Here is a 16,076-nt window from a genome sequence, read left to right as displayed (position 1 = left end):
GAATTGTTAGAGGTTAATGGTTCGCTGCACTACCTGTAGAAGGGTTAGAGGTTAGAAGTTAGGTACACTACCTGTAGAAGGGTTAGAGGTTAATGGTTAGCTACACTACCTGTAGAAGGGTTAGAGGTTAGAAGTTAGGTACACTACCTGTAGAAGGGTTAGAGGTTAATGGTTAGCTACACTACCTGTAGAAGGGTTAGAGGTTAATGGTTAGCTACACTACCTGTAGAAGGGTTAGAGGTTAATGGTTAGCTACACTACCTGTAGAAGGGTTAGAGGTTAATGGTTAGCTACACTACCTGTAGAAGGGTTAGGGGTTAATGGTTAGCTACACTACCTGTAGAAGGGTTAGAGGTTAATGGTTAGCTACACTACCTGTAGAATTGTTAGAGGTTAATGGTTAGCTACACTACCTGTAGAAGGGTTAGAGGTTAATGGTTAGCTACAATACCTGTAGAAGGGTTAGAGGTTAGAAGTTAGGTACACTACCTGTAGAAGGGTTAGAGGTTAATGGTTAGCTACACTACCTGTAGAAGGGTTAGAGGTTAGAAGTTAGGTACACTACCTGTAGAAGGGTTAGAGGTTAGAAGTTAGGTACACTACCTGTAGAATTGTTAGAGGTTAATGGTTAGCTACACTACCTGTAGAAGGGTTAGAGGTTAGAAGTTAGGTACACTACCTGTAGAAGGGTTAGGGGTTAATGGTTAGCTACACTACCTGTAGAAGGGTTAGAGGTTAATGGTTAGCTACACTACCTGTAGAAGGGTTAGAGGTTAGGTACACTACCTGTAGAAGGGTTAGGGGTTAGAGGTTAGATATACTACCTGTAGAAAGGTTAGGGGTAAAGATGTATATGGGTTAAGTATGGTACCAATAGAAGGTGTAGGGGTTAGTTACACTACCTGTAAAATGTGTATGGGTTTAGTCCTGGCACCTCCAGGGATCGGGCATCAGGCTCGTTGGGCAGCTGGTGAACAATCACCCAGTCCTCATTGTCTCCTATCACACTGACCTATAGAAAACAACAACAATATATATATATATATTGTGCGTCCCAAATGGTACACTATAAGTAGTGCAGTGTATAGGGAAAAGTGTGCCATTTGGGACTCAGCCATAGTCGATGTGGGTCACAGATCAGGGGAGGGGTCAGAGACTTTCTCAGGGGAAGAAGACCTTACCTGGGCCTCTACCTGCCAGCGAGAGATGGAGGTCTTTCCATCGTAGCCGGGTTTGAACTGGAGAGTGATGGATCGAGGGCCAATGTTGGAGATGGCCATGTTGGTGGGAGGACCAGGCAGCTCTAGATAGATAGACAACACATCGTTATTGACCATTTGAAAGGTGGGAATAATACAAGGAGAACAGGAAGGAACAGAGGGTATCAAGGACCAGGGCCTTTCATACAGTAAAGAGTTGAAGTAATGAGTCGACAGAAAACCTAATACAGTGGTCTCTATGCCTAATGCAATGTTGTTTTTGACTTGAGGTTTTCTACTACATGGAATTGTTTTATCTTTTAAATCTTTACTGATTCAGGACTATGCTTCTACTACATTAAAATGCTAAAGATTGAAGGTACTTCTCCAATAAGTATAAACTAGAGACATCTGTTTGTTTTGCATTGGATGCATCTCAATTCACATTGCTCTTCCTCATCAGCAGTGAAAGGTTATAGAGGTAGAATGGTGTTTGTCAGGCCAAGAGACATCCCGAAAATCAGTCTTCTTACAAAATCATTTGTAGCTTCCGAACGGTTTGACCTACAAACTATTATGGAAAGATGAGACTCCCACGAACATGGTGGTGTTCCCCGTTTTGCTCTGCGCCCCTTACAAGCGTCTTGGGACTCGTCTGAATTTGGTACAGCCGATCTGCCAACTTCTTTCTGTAGCGTCCAAACAGTTTGGGCTGAACACTAATATGTGACTCTCACGAACATGCACATGTCTGTTGTTTTGCTCTAGGATGCCCACAGGCCTCACAAGACTCATATGAAGGTCCCCCGGTACCAGTTGAAAAAATACATGTAAGTACAGTATATATGGAGACTGTTTAATGCCAAAAATAAATAAATGTACAAAACAATAATAAATGTTTCCTGATCTTATATCTCTCACTTCAGAACAACCTTCCTTTAGATTTTTTTGGGGGCTATCTGTTGATGTTGTCCCCCGATTTAGACAGGGCTTGGACTCTCATGGGTTAAAGTTGTGGGTTAAAGTTTAAGTTATGGGTTAAAGTCGACTACAGGGAAATCTATTACTTTGTGACAGTGCAGCCTTGTGGTCTAAAATGGATACTGCACTGGTGATGAGCCAATGCTGTTGACTAGCAGTCTCTCGCTCTCATGGAAGTTTCACTTCACTCAACTCGAAGTTCTGAGATAAGATAAAACAAAATGTTTTAGATCAGCGGGAAGAGTTGGGGATCTTGGAAAAAGCTCTTACATAGAGATAGCCCTATACATAGTATGCCAATTCATGATAAACATTTGCATTCGGATATTGTATTTTTATTAAGTTATGAAAAAATAAAAAATGACAATATCCTAATGTAAATGTTTATTATTAATATCATGAAGTTGGCATATTCTTTATAGGGATAGAATAAACGGCCAAATGAATAGCAATTGCATTTCATCTCACTTTTTACATTATGGATGGCTTATTCTCTGCAAATCCTGCTGGAGAAAAAGCTGAATATGACAAAGATTCTATTCAAGTATGTGTGTATGTGAGTGCGGTATTCCAGGAGCTACTAACACGCAGCCAGAATCAGCAGAGTGTGTGGTTCCCGCTTCGGACTCAAACACATGAAGAGGAACATCTTCATCATGGACTACGATGGACCGCTAAGATTAGTTTGAGGTAACTCACGATCAAATGATTGTGGATGGAGTAACTACACAAGTACAGTTATTTGCCTGTAAGTTACCGTACAGTGTAGCCTACACTGGAAAAAAACTTGTTTTTACGGTAACTTACTGGCAGCCAGCTACTGTTACGGTTTTCTTCGGGTGAAAGAGAGTCGGACCAAAATGCAGTGTGGTTAATTCGATACATCTTTAATGAAGACGAACCACGAATAATACAAAAACAATAAACGTAACGAGAAAACCGAAACAGCCTAAACTGGTGTAAACTAACACAGAGACAGGAACAATCACCCACGAAACACTCAAAGAATATGGCGGCCTAAATATGGTTCCCAATCAGAGACAACAATAAACACCTGCCTCTGATTGAGAACCACTCCAGACAGCCATAGACTATGCTAGAAAACCCCACTAAGCCACAATCCCGAAACCTATGAAAAAAAACCCATACATACCCCATACCCCACACAACACAAAATAAACCCATGTCACACCCTGGCCTGGCCAAATAAAGAAAGAAAACACAAACGACTAAGACCAGGGCGTGACAGCTACCTGTACGTTACTGAGTGAACATGTTTGGGAACCCTTGCCCTAGGGTACTAAGTGGAGGCTGCTAAGGGGAGAATGACTCATAATAATGGCTGGAACGGAGCGAATGGAATGGCATCAAACACATGGAAACAATGTTTTTGATAACATTCCATTTAATCTGCTCCAGTCATTACCACAAGCCCATCCTCCCCAATCAAGGTGCAACCAACCTCCTGTGAGGGTACTATATAGTGAAAGGGACCAACTCTTCAAGTTGATGTAGTGGGTCTATTGGCACATAGACTATATACCTGGAATAGTAAAAGCATCAAAGGTGAAAAACGTCACTTTTTGAGCGACCTAAGAAAAATCACATAGACATGTGAGTTATAGATATGTAATTCCCATTGAAAGCAAGTTTAAAAAGAGGTAGATCTGTTCTATGTGCACCATTTCTATACTTTCCTGTTTTAACGTTTCGTTGTTCCGTCTTTTAATTTTGGTTTAAAACATCAGCTTCAAACAGCTGAAAATGTTGGTTATGGAAAATATATTTCACAACGGTTTAGATGATACAATGATTCTATTCACTATACTTTCTTGTTTTGTCACATAAATTGAAATTTAGGTGATTTATTAGAATTTTAGCAACATGGAAATGGCTGAATGATTTCTACGTAGTGCATCTTTAAAATAACTGTCCAGTGTTTACATATTTCTGTGAAATATTCCCTATAATTAATTACAATATGAGTGAAATAGCTTTCCTTCAACAAATTGTAATTGAGTATGTTAAACAACTACTTTTCTGTGATGGAATGGTGTGGGCTTATACCAGTCAAAAAACATATTAATGCGAGTAGACCGCTGATTGGCCAGCTCATTCTCTTCAGGAGGATGACATCATCCTCTATGAGGAAATAGCTAGCATTTTTTAAATGGTCTGTTTGAGATACAAGTTTAAGGTGGGGTTTTTGAAGTGTTTATTCTCCTATTTATACTTTGTCCACAAATACTAGTATAGGACGAACAACAACATTATATGGGAATGAGTGAACAGAATATTAACTTTTAAAGGTGAGATTTTCAATGGACAGTTAGGATACTTAATAAATAATTAGCATGACTGGTTATACAGACAAAAGCACAGTGTGAGATCTCTAGGGTGGGGATGTAGAGTTAAAGCCATAGACTATCTTTTTACAGTTAAAGAGTTGAAGTAATCACCATTCTTGAAAAATAACCATAGCTCTATACTGTACTAACTATAACCCTCGATATAATGGGTAATTTTACTTGACAGCTCTGAAAGACATACTGTATAGTGTCTGGGGGAGCCCCAGGTGCAGTAATAATTTACTGGAGGTCTTGTATTTCTATAATACACTGTACCGTGTTTTAATAGGTAATTGTAAACTGGAATTATCTCGATGGACTCTTACTTTTGAGCCATGTGTCGGTACTGACCTGGAGCTACACACCAGGGACTGAGCCATGTGTCGGTAATGACCTGGAGTTACACACCAGGGACTGAGCCATGTGTCGGTAATGACCTGGAGTTACACACCAGGGACTGAGCCATGTGTCGGTAATGACCTGGAGTTACACACCAGGGACTGAGCCATGTGTCGGTAATGACCTGGAGTTACACACCAGGGACTGAGCCATGTGTCGGCAATGACCTGGAGCTACACACCAGGGACTGAGCCATGTGTCGGTAATGACCTGGAGCTACACACCAGGGACTGAGCCATGTGTCGGTAATGACCTGGAGCTACACACCAGGGACTGAGCCATGTGTCGGTAATGACCTGGAGCTACACACCAGGGACTGAGCCATGTGTCGGTACTGACCTGGAGCTACACACCAGGGACTGAGCCATGTGTCGGTACTGACCTGGAGCTACACACCAGGGACTGAGCCATGTGTCGGTACTGACCTGGAGCTACACACCAGGGACTGAGCCATGTGTCGGTACTGACCTGGAGCTACACACCAGGGACTGAGCCATGTGTCGGTACTGACCTGGAGCTACACACCAGGGACTGAGCCATGACCCGGTACTGACCTGGAGCTACACACCAGGGACTGAGCCATGACCCGGTACTGACCTGGAGCTACACACCAGGGACTGAGCCATGTGTCTGTACTGACCTGGAGCTACACACCAGGGACTGAGTCATGTGTCTGTACTGACCTGGAGGTACTCCAGAAGAGATTGTGGAGGAGGACAGTTTTCCCTGGCCCTTGGAGGTCATGCCGGCCACCTCGATGGTGTAGGTGGTGAGGGCAGTCAGCCCTGTGACGCGGTACTGCAGGGTCACGTTGGGGAGGTAGTGGGTCACCCGTGTGTTGGTGCGGTTAAACTCCTCCCATGAGATACGGTACCCTGGAACAGAGAATCAATCAAATTCATCAATCAATCCAATATTATTTGTTCAGGTCCAATGTCTTTTGCGTGATGTACCTGTGAGGACTCCGTTCTTCTCTTCAGGTTCTCTCCAGCTCACTTTGAGAGACGTGTCGAGGATCTCTGTGAAGCTCAGGTCACCCACCGCCCCAGGAGCTAAAGAGGAGGGCACAGTGGTTATTTAAGAACAAATTCTTACTTTCAATGACAGCCTAGGAACATTGGGTTAACTGCCTTGTTCAGGGGCAGAACCATTTTTACCTTGTCAGCTCGGGGATTCAATCTTGCAACCTTTCGGTTACTAGTCCAACGCTCTAACCAGTAGGCTACACTGCCACCCCATTATCATGATGAGAATTATAACACAATGGATCCCACGGGTGTCAATAGCATACATAATTACATTATGTAGATGCATTTTAATATATTAGGCTTTTTTAAAAATTGCCCGTTGAACAGTCATTACAGCTACTAAAATAGGCAAAATTAGGCTTTTACTTGGAAGATTGTGTAATTACAAGTAAAAGCCTAGTACAGTATGGCCAAACCTTTATCTCTTGAGAAAATGTGTCCCAATTAAATGTGAATTTGTGCAAAACCCTAATTGTAGCCCACGTATTCATTAGGACTGTAGAACTAGGCTGATACTGTGCATTAATAATACATTTGACCCAGTGGGCATGTTTCAGTATGATTGGCCATGTCCACTAAACAGTGAGTCTGTGTGTGTGTTGAACTCACTGTCTTCATGTGTCCTCAGGCCGTTGGCGGGGCTGCGGGGGCCGTCTCCAGGCGTAGTGAAACACAGCACAGAGCTGTAGTACTCTGTGAACTTCTTCAGCCCCGTCACATAGCCCACATGCACACTGTCCTGGAAGTTAGGTCTCACTGTAACCATGGTGACCTCCTCTTCCTGACCTGGCTCCCATGCCAACAGCTAGCAGAATGGTTAATGCGAACAGAGAAGGAAGAGCGTGAGATTAAACTAGAAATAAAAACTAAATGGTAGAACATCTAATAGGACTGACTGGTTTTCTGACATTTTGGATGGGAACCAAAGAGCTCCACAATTTCCCCCAGAAATAGAACTGTTACTCTCCAAGTCTAATCATTTTCAAATGTTTTGTTTAAACCAACTCTTCCCCCTCGCACGTGCTGGTGACCTGCTCTGGGGTGTCATTTGGCATCATACCTGCCACATGAATAGTTAGCGCCAGTGTCAACGTGTTCTGCCAGTGAGTAAGCACTGGAAGGCAGGGCTGGAATGAGTCCACAGAGAGAGAGGATGAAACAGAGAGCTTTAAATTGTGGTGTATAGCACGTCTAATGTATAGCGACTGCATACACATCAGAATGAGAGAGTGGCCAATTAGGTGTTTAGATGATTACTACCATTGGCAAATCTGTTGGGTCTATTGCTATATTGGTTCCCAGGCTGTGAGTAGAGTTTGTCTCTGGGAAAGAGAGTGTGGAGTTGGCACGCGGTGAGGTGGGTGTGTAAGCTGAATGTGGAATATATGGATGTCCCCTCTGCTTCCCTCTCTCGCTCTCTCTCTCTCTCTCTTCCTCTCTCGCTCACTCACACTCCCAGTAACCTCTCTCTCGGGACAGCCCTGCAGTCAGAGAGAGTTTAACAGTGACTGCTAAGATGTCCTGATAAGTGGGGCCAGAGTCATTCTCATGAACTCTTCTGAGAGAAATACCGTGTCATCACATCACACAGACTATATAATCAAGTACTAGTACAGCTGATTCTAAGCAGTCTTTCTCCATACATCTCATTCTAAGCCTATAAAGTACATATTTAAATGACAGCTGACATTCTTAAACCATCTTCCTTGACAGTGTGAGCTGGAGAGATTGAACAAATGACTTCCAGATCTAGTTAGCCACAAGATAGATAGCTGGTCAAATGCTCCAAAAATGAAGGTCAATGAAACAAATGACAAATCGGAAGCCATCTTTCACAATGTTTGGTAGTGGCATATCTGTTTCCCCCTGTGACACAGTATGATGCGCTACCAGCCTATCATCCAGTCAATCGATTGTACTGCCCCTAATGACAGGCTGTCTAGTGTCTCTGAGACGGCCCTCAGTGACAGGGTGACTGGTGTCTATCACCCATTAGAGAGTACTGCCCTTAGTGACAGGGTGACTGGTGTCTATCACCCATTAGAGAGTACTGCCCTTAGTGACAGGGTGACTGGTGTCTATCACCCATTAGAGAGTACTGCCCTTAGCGACAAAATGACTGGTGTCTATGATGTCCCTCACCTTGTATCCCTGGTTGATCCCGTTGATAAACTGAGGGTTAGGGGCGGCCCAGGTGATACGGATGGTCGTGGAATTGACGGCCTCCACCTGAACTTTACTGGGGGCTATAGTCGGCACTGCGGAAGACAAGAGGAAAAGAGAGAATCAGAGAGAGAATCAGAGAGAGATAAAGAGAGAGAGATGGAGAGAGAGATAAAGAGAGAGAGAGAGAGAGATAAAGAGAGAGAGATAAAGAGAGAGATAAAGAGTGATAGATAGAGAGAGGGATGGACAGAGAGAACAGGATACAACCAAACGAAACACATTTCAAATTGGACAGCCTTGGCTAGGTATTGATTCTGCAGGGCAGGGGCCACCATATTCACATCTTCACTCTCTTCTTTTTCTTCTCCTATCTTGAGGCTCAGGACTTATTACAACATTGTGGCTTTACTGCTCTCAGTTTCCAGCTGCGGGCTCAAACTTGAAATCTACGGCCAAGGTAGTGTAATGTACTATTCAGACCTTACAAACGATTCAATTGGAATGCATACCTCTATTCAGCAAGGATTACATCTATTCAGCAATATTTCAATACCATTTGGCACGGATGCTAACTCAAGGTTTTTGCTCCAGTTCTGACTGCGCTGCCTTCTACATAAACTGCATCAATAAAATATCCTTGTTGAACATCATTCTTATATTCTCCAAATGGGCATGATGCTTGACAAGTTAATTTATGTGTTAACTCATGAAATAGGTATTTAAAGGTAAGTTCTCCACAGGTAAAATCCTTTCCATTCAATTTCCTTCCAATGTCATCTAAGTATTTATCTGACTGACAAGCAGAATGTGCAATGAGCAGAGACGTTTACAGCTCACATCTGCACTGACAAGCATCAGGGAAAATGAGCAGAGTCTATTCCAGCTAACATCTGACTGACAAGCATAAGGGAAAATGAGCAGCGAGGATTCAGGATCACTCACCTCCCTGCAGCGTCCACTCAGTGACCTTGTGGCTGAAGGTTCCTAGCCCCGCCCTGTTGTAGGCTGCCACCTCTATCTCATAGTTGGTCCAGATGATCAGGTCCTCCAGGAGAATGTTGGTAACGTCGGGTTTGGAGATGTTCTTACTCTGGTAGTCCACTGGAAGACCTGTTAGACGATACCTGAGAGGGGGGGGATAGGGGAGGGAGAGGGTGTAGAGAGAGGAGAGAAAGGAGAGGTTAGTCTGGTCTGGTTTGGAGATGTTCTTACTCTGGTAGTCCATTGGAAGACCTGTTAGACGATACCTGAGAGGGGGGTAGGGGAGAGAGAGGGTGTAGAGAGAGGAGAGAGAGGAGAGGTTAGTCTGGTCTGGTTTGGAGATCTTTGGTTCTTACTCTGGTATTCCACCGGAAGACCTGTTAGACGATACCTGAAAGGAGAGGGGTGAGAGAATGGAGGGAAGGAGGGAAGGATAGGGGAGAGAGAGGGTGTAGAGAGAGAGGAGAGGTTAGTCTGGTCTGGTTTGGATATGTTCTTACTCTGGTAATCCACCGGGAAACCAGTTAGACAGTACCTGAGAAGAGACAGTACAGTCTAGTCTGAGACGATTGTAACTACAAAGTCATCCAGGGTGAAGAGACACTACAGTCTAGTCTGAGACGATTGTAGCTACAAGGCCATCCAGGGTGACAACATTGAGCAAAAACGGATTCTTAGTTGGAGAACAAGACATTCAACTCTTGTGTTTTTGTGTCATGGTCCCTGAGACACAGTGCCAGAGTGTGTTAAGGCCAGGTACTGTAGTACATCCTATCTACAGTAGAGGGAGACAGAGCAGTAGTCTACAGCACTCGCCATAGTGAGCAAATGATGATGACAGAGTGATTGGAATATCTACAGAATGCCTGCCAACTTATTCTACACCATGACACAACCAGCTACAAAACTACTGCAAACTGAGTTTATCCCTACTGATAAACTGCCAGAGCTACAAGAGCAACTCCTAAAATTGTTCTTTCTCTCAGCTCGTGGTTTTACTTCATTTTGAACATGAGCTCTTATGTTATGTGCTTCCATGTAGCATAACAACTCTCATCCTTGATTCAGAGAACCAGGGAGGGTTATAGCAGCCAACCAATCCTGTTATGCCATGGTTCTCACCGGACGCTGTAGCCCCTGAGAACCCCGTTCTGGTGGCTCTCTGGTGGGGGCTGCCACTGGATCATGATGGACTGGTTGGTGCGGCCGCTGGCGATCACATTCTGGGGAGGGGCACTGGGAGGTTCCTCTGGTAGAGATACACTGCAGAGAGGAGAGAGAGCAGAGAAAGTTTGGAAGGATAGAGCGTTGTTTGTTTTTCTGTCAGAAGAGAAGACAATGCAGCGTGTTGACAGGCTCTGTCTGTAGACAGGCTCTGTCACTTCTTTCTCATCCATAACCTGTCTCATGACCTCTTGCTCTTTTCAATAATCAACGCGATGTCATGAGAATGGCGCTGAAATGTATAGCGTCCATTTTACGGCCTGTTTTGTGTTTTTCTTTGCTGATCTTAACATATTATATATATTTTTTACATAGTGTTTCCGCGGTCGTTTTTTATGTCCTAAAGGAGCTTCTGGACATCAGAGCAGTGATCACTAACCTTGATTTGGATGAAGATTTCTACTTCAATGGGTCGGCGGCGCAGGACATACTGCTTACCCCGGACCAGGCCCTAATCCCCAAAACTCGGAAGAGAAAGAGACGGCAATATAGAGGGCGACGTGCGGGCACCCTGACGAAACTATAGCGGCGAGTAAATAAACCGCCTCTACCCTCTGTTCTATTGGCGAATGTACAATAATTGGAGAACAAACTGGATGAGCTCCATTCGAGACTACCTTATCAATAGGACGTGAAGAACTGTGATATCCTTTGTTTCTCTGAAACTTGGCTGAAAAAGGAGATGGATAATATACTGAAACTCTAGATCCCCATTACTCCACACACAGAGACACATACAAAGCTCTCCCTCGCCCTCCTCCATTTGGCAAATCTGACCATAACTCTATCCTCCTGAATCCTGCTTACAAGCAAACATTCTAACAGGAAGTACCAGTGTTGTCCCGACAGTGACCGTACACACAGTACATATCCCAACAAGAAGCCATGGATTACAGGTGTCGTGTCTTTGGCTATGCTGGATTAAGTGATATGACATGCTATTCTATAAAATCCTTTCTCTGTAATTAATATTACCTGATTGAGCTAATCATGTAAATGTAATTAACTAGAAAGTCGGGGGACCACGAAATAATATTTCTTGAGCAGTTATCTATTATCTATTATTATTATCTGTTATCTAGCAGTCAATATTAATCGTCACCTTATTTCAGTCTCATCTGAAAGTTGTAAAATCTTCACGAACCCTGGCTAACAAGTTGAACCAGCCATACAAAATTGGGTTCAATTATTTATTTACTAAATACCTAACTAATCACACAGAGTTACATATACACAGAATGAATCATACCTTGATTTCAAATGATGTCATAAAGGAAAACGTCCCTAGCGGACGGAACAGATATGACAGCTGGTTACACAAAGAAAAGGGGGCTGGGTTTGAGTGAAAGAGAGGGAGGACTGAAGAACAAAGGGAGAAGCGATGTCTCTATCGGGCCGTAGGCAGCTACTCTATTGTAAATACAGAATCTTATGCATTCTAAATGACCGCCCATTTGGAAAAGGAAAATGCAATAAATATTTACTCAGAGCTGCGCTTCGGTAGGTTGGCCGTAGATGCTGGTCGTGTTGGCCAACAGATATCTTCCTGTCCTCGGAAGAATGTATCTGGTGTTAAATTGTAATGTCATTGTAACGTTGTTGTATGGTAGACGGGATACTCTGTCTGTTCTTTCCTAGCCCACATTTGCAGCTGCTGTTGCTAACTCAATGGCTAGGAGGTATCACTTCCGTAGTGAATAAGAGTTCAAAGTTCATACCATTTGCAACCAAAGCTCACGCTGAGGTTGGCTTCGTTCTGTAGTTATTATCTGAACCCTTCTGACATCGGATTGTCATCCTAATATACCTGGAACAGCAAGCTATATTGTCGCCAAGGCTTTATAAAGGAAGGGAGAGGAGGGAGTGTTCCATAGTTTATAACCAATGTCTCTTCACAAGGGTGGGCCACTGAATCGGTCCTAATTCACTCATGAAACCCCAACTCTCACATTTTAGAAGCTAAATTCACATTTCATCCCCTCCCAAATCATATAAATATTCAAACGTTTAAATTGCAAAACAATTCCATGTGAATCTGATAACTATAATGTGTAGACTTTCCACTGTAGAGTTTATGTCATCCTATCATTGATGAGAATGTCTCAGATGACAACCGAACTGACATCATATTCATTAAGTACCAACGCATATGATCAACTGGTTGGATTACCAAAATATGTTTCATTTCCCCCCACCTTATGATGTTCCCAGAATCTCTGTTTAACAAAGGCTATTCAAGAGTCCCTCTGTAGAGTCAAGAAAGAGGGAAGGGAGAAAGGTATTTATGGGGGGGGTCATAAACCTTACCCACAGGGTAAGGCAACAGGCAACATCCACACTGAGCTAAGGGCTAGAACTGCCACTTTCAAGGAGAAGAACACTAACCCAGACTCGTATAAGAAACCCTGCTATGCCTTCCGACGAACCATTAAACAAGCAAAGCGTCAATGCAGACAATGTGTGTAAGACCTTTAAACAGGTTAACATTCACAGGGCCACAAGGCCAGATGAACTACAAGGAAGCGAACTCAGAGCATGAGCCGACCAGCTGGCAAGTGTCTTCAGTGACATTTTCAACCTCTCCCTGACACAGTCTGTAAAACCTGTAGCCTGTCTAAATGACTATCGCCCCATAGCACTCACATCTGTAGCCATGAAATGCTTTGAATTGTACTCTACACTACCCTTTCTCACTTAGACAAAAGGAACACCTACGTGAGAATGCTGTTCATTGACTAAAACTCGGCGTTCAACAGAGTGTCTTCCAAGCTCATCACAAAGTTAAGGACCCTGGGACTGAACACCTCTCTATGCAACTGGATCCTGGACTTCCTGACGGGATGCCCCCAGGTGATGAGGGCAGGCAATAACACATCAGCCACACTGACCCTCAACATGGGGGCCCCTCAGGGGTGCGTGCTTAGTCCCCTTCTGTACTCCCTGTTCACAGATGATTGCATGTCCGCACATGACTCCAACACCATCATTAAGCTTGCAGACAACACAACTGTGGTAGGCCTGATCACTGATGACAATGAGAAAACCTATAGGGAGGAGGTCAGAAACCAGGCAGTGTGGTGCCAGGACAACAACTTCTCCCTCAACATCAGCAATACAAAAGGTGCTGATCGTGGACTACAGGAAAAATCCTCAAAAATCCTCATATTCTCAAAAAGTCCTACAGCTGCACTATTGACAGCATCTTGACTGGCTGCTTTACCGCTTGATATGGCAACTTTTCTGGCATCCAACATGTCCTGCCCAATGAGTAGCCCATGCTAGAGACACGCCGAGAGATGAGTTTGGATTGGACATTGGACGTTGCATTTTGTGTCTGTAAAATGAGCTGCTCGTAATGCCTAGATAGTCCTTTCTACTGCAGTTTATTTGAAAGATATAACTTTAGCCACGGAGAACTGCAAATATGTTGCTTCTGCTCTCAATAACATTCCTGCTCTGAACTTATCAGGCGCTATCGACAAAGGTCAGTGGGGAAAAGTTGTGATGATGGACTACTTTCTGGACCACAATCGTGCAATGCAATGCTGACTCTCTCTCACTCTGAAAATAACACGTTTTGAAATCAGTGGAACACAACCGGCCAAAAAAGCTATGCAAAATAAACAGACAAAACACAGGATGTCTTATAAAAGGGGTTGCAGTCTGCCGTGAAGCTTTCATCCATGTATACATCCATGTAAGAATCTAGCTACAGATATTATACATTTCTAATTTTGTCAGAAAGTTGTTTTCATTGCAAACTAAAGCTTGCTGTTAGGTAGCCAGCTGGAGTTCGATGGCTGGTTTGCTAACTAACAATGAACCTAATGTGAAGCTTTCATCCATGTATACAGGTAAGACTCTAGCTACAGGTTCAGATATTATAAGATTCTAATTTTGTCAGAAAGTTGTTTTCATTGCAAGCTTAAGCATGCTGTTAGATAACCAGTTGGAGTTCGATCGCTGGCTTGCTAACTAAGAATGAACATAACGTTATTTGTTTAGCTTGCTATGACAATCGGTTTGTATTGCTAGTAACGTTACTCTATATATTGGGATTATATTTAATATTTTTGCTAGCTAACGTTAACGTGACATGTCTAAACAAAAGACCCCAAGTTACAGCTTGATGTTAGCTAGCTAACGTCAGCTGAAGTTAGGTGGCTGGCTTGCTAGCTAAGATGAACTTGTGTATAAAGTGTGTGTATAGTTAGTTTAGTTTTCTCAGAATGCCATTTCACATTGCTAGTTATCTTCTTCGGGATAGGTGTCCGATCCACTGGATGGTTGAGCTAACGTAGGCTAATGCATGAGATTGTAAGTACCAACATTTTTTCCCAGGACATAGACATATATGATATTGTCAGAAAGCTTAAATTATTGTTAATCTAACTGCACTGTCCAATTTACAGTAGCTATTGCAGTGAAATAACACCATGCTATTGTTTGAAGAGAGTGCAAAGTTTTGAACATGAAACGTTATTATTTTTTACAGAAATGCGATGGTTCATTGGATCAGTCTAAAACTTTGCACATACACTGCTGCCATCTAGTGGCCAAAATCTAAATTGCAGCTGGGCTGGAATGATACATTATGGCCTTTCTCTTGCATTTTTAAAATGATACAAAAAAAATACAAAATAATGTATTTTTTCCCTTCTTTGTATTATCTTGCGTTATATTCTCCTACATTCCTTTCACATTTCCACAAACTTTAAAGTGTTTCAGTTACAGGAAATTAGATTTGGGTATGTCATTTTAGGCAAAAATTGAAAAAAAGGGGCAGATCCTTAAGGCTAGCTAACATTAGGCTTTAAAGCTTGCTTAGCTAGCCAACTGATGTTAGATGGCTGGCTAGCTACAGTAGCTAACATTCCCTGCATGAACTGTGTGTAGTGATATCTCAGAATGCCATTATGTATCTATTGTAGAGTAATGCTAAAATATTTGTATCTGGAATTTGTCTTTCAGCATCAATCAGTAGCAAACGCCTGACTCTAATCCACCATTCACACAGTCATCAAAAAGAAAGCTGGCCCATGCAAGCAAAGGCAGCAGCGCAGTCATCAACTACATGCACCACTTCTTCAACTACAGAGTTGGTAAAAACACGTGGGGACCTGAATTGTGATAACTCCAGTGGCCAAACAAGAACAAGTTTATGCTCTGGCATGCACAAGCTCCACCACAATCTGGACATTCACTTCCTGATCACAGGCCACACCAAGTGTGCCCCTGACTGGTGCTTCAGTCTCATGAAGCAGTGCTTCAGAAAGACCAGAGGGAACACTTTGTCTGAGATTGCTGGTGTTGTAAAGGACAGCACTGTGACAGGGGTCAACATCTCACAGCTGGTTGGACTTTAGGATGGTACGGTGCTGGTGGAAAGCTATGGCTGGCAATCACACCTGTCTCCATACTTCAGGCCGCTGCCACAGATCAAGCAGTACCAGCACTTCAGGTAAAAAATAATTTTCATTGTATGAGGTTCTTCTTATCTAAACTTGCATTGATGTTGTGCAGGATTGTAATGTCTTCAGATTTTTTGTTATTCCCTATTTTACAGATTCAATTCTCTAGAGCCTGGTGTTGTCGACAAGGAGCGTTTGGGGTTTTGAAACTGGGAGTCAGCGTTGGAAATTAGTCGTGCACGCACGACGTGCAAGTAAAAAAAGTATTTAGTCAGACACCAATTGTGCAAGTTCTCCCACTTAAAAAGATGAGAGGCCTGTAATTTTCATCATAGGTAC

The 16,076-nt window shown here is 43.1% G+C and overlaps 1 protein-coding gene across 1 annotated transcript in view; it reads right to left on the bottom strand.

Moving 5' to 3' along the window:
- Positions 1–16,076, bottom strand: part of LOC112246397 (protein sidekick-2-like) — a 184,490-nt gene that overhangs the window by 57,589 nt on the left and 110,825 nt on the right. The window contains exons 15-22 of the mRNA XM_042327072.1: positions 10,225–10,365; positions 9,064–9,245; positions 8,098–8,213; positions 6,565–6,760; positions 5,881–5,979; positions 5,611–5,802; positions 1,182–1,303; positions 903–1,012 (exon numbers count right to left, since the gene is read on the bottom strand). Of these exons, the coding sequence (XP_042183006.1) occupies positions 903–1,012; positions 1,182–1,303; positions 5,611–5,802; positions 5,881–5,979; positions 6,565–6,760; positions 8,098–8,213; positions 9,064–9,245; positions 10,225–10,365 (1,158 nt within the window). The remainder of the gene's footprint in view (positions 1–902; positions 1,013–1,181; positions 1,304–5,610; positions 5,803–5,880; positions 5,980–6,564; positions 6,761–8,097; positions 8,214–9,063; positions 9,246–10,224; positions 10,366–16,076) is intronic.

This window comes from Oncorhynchus tshawytscha, linkage group LG01 (genome assembly GCF_018296145.1).
Source record: "Oncorhynchus tshawytscha isolate Ot180627B linkage group LG01, Otsh_v2.0, whole genome shotgun sequence".
Classification (NCBI taxonomy): Eukaryota; Metazoa; Chordata; class Actinopteri; order Salmoniformes; family Salmonidae; genus Oncorhynchus; species Oncorhynchus tshawytscha.
This window is presented reverse-complemented; position numbering and strand designations above follow the sequence as displayed.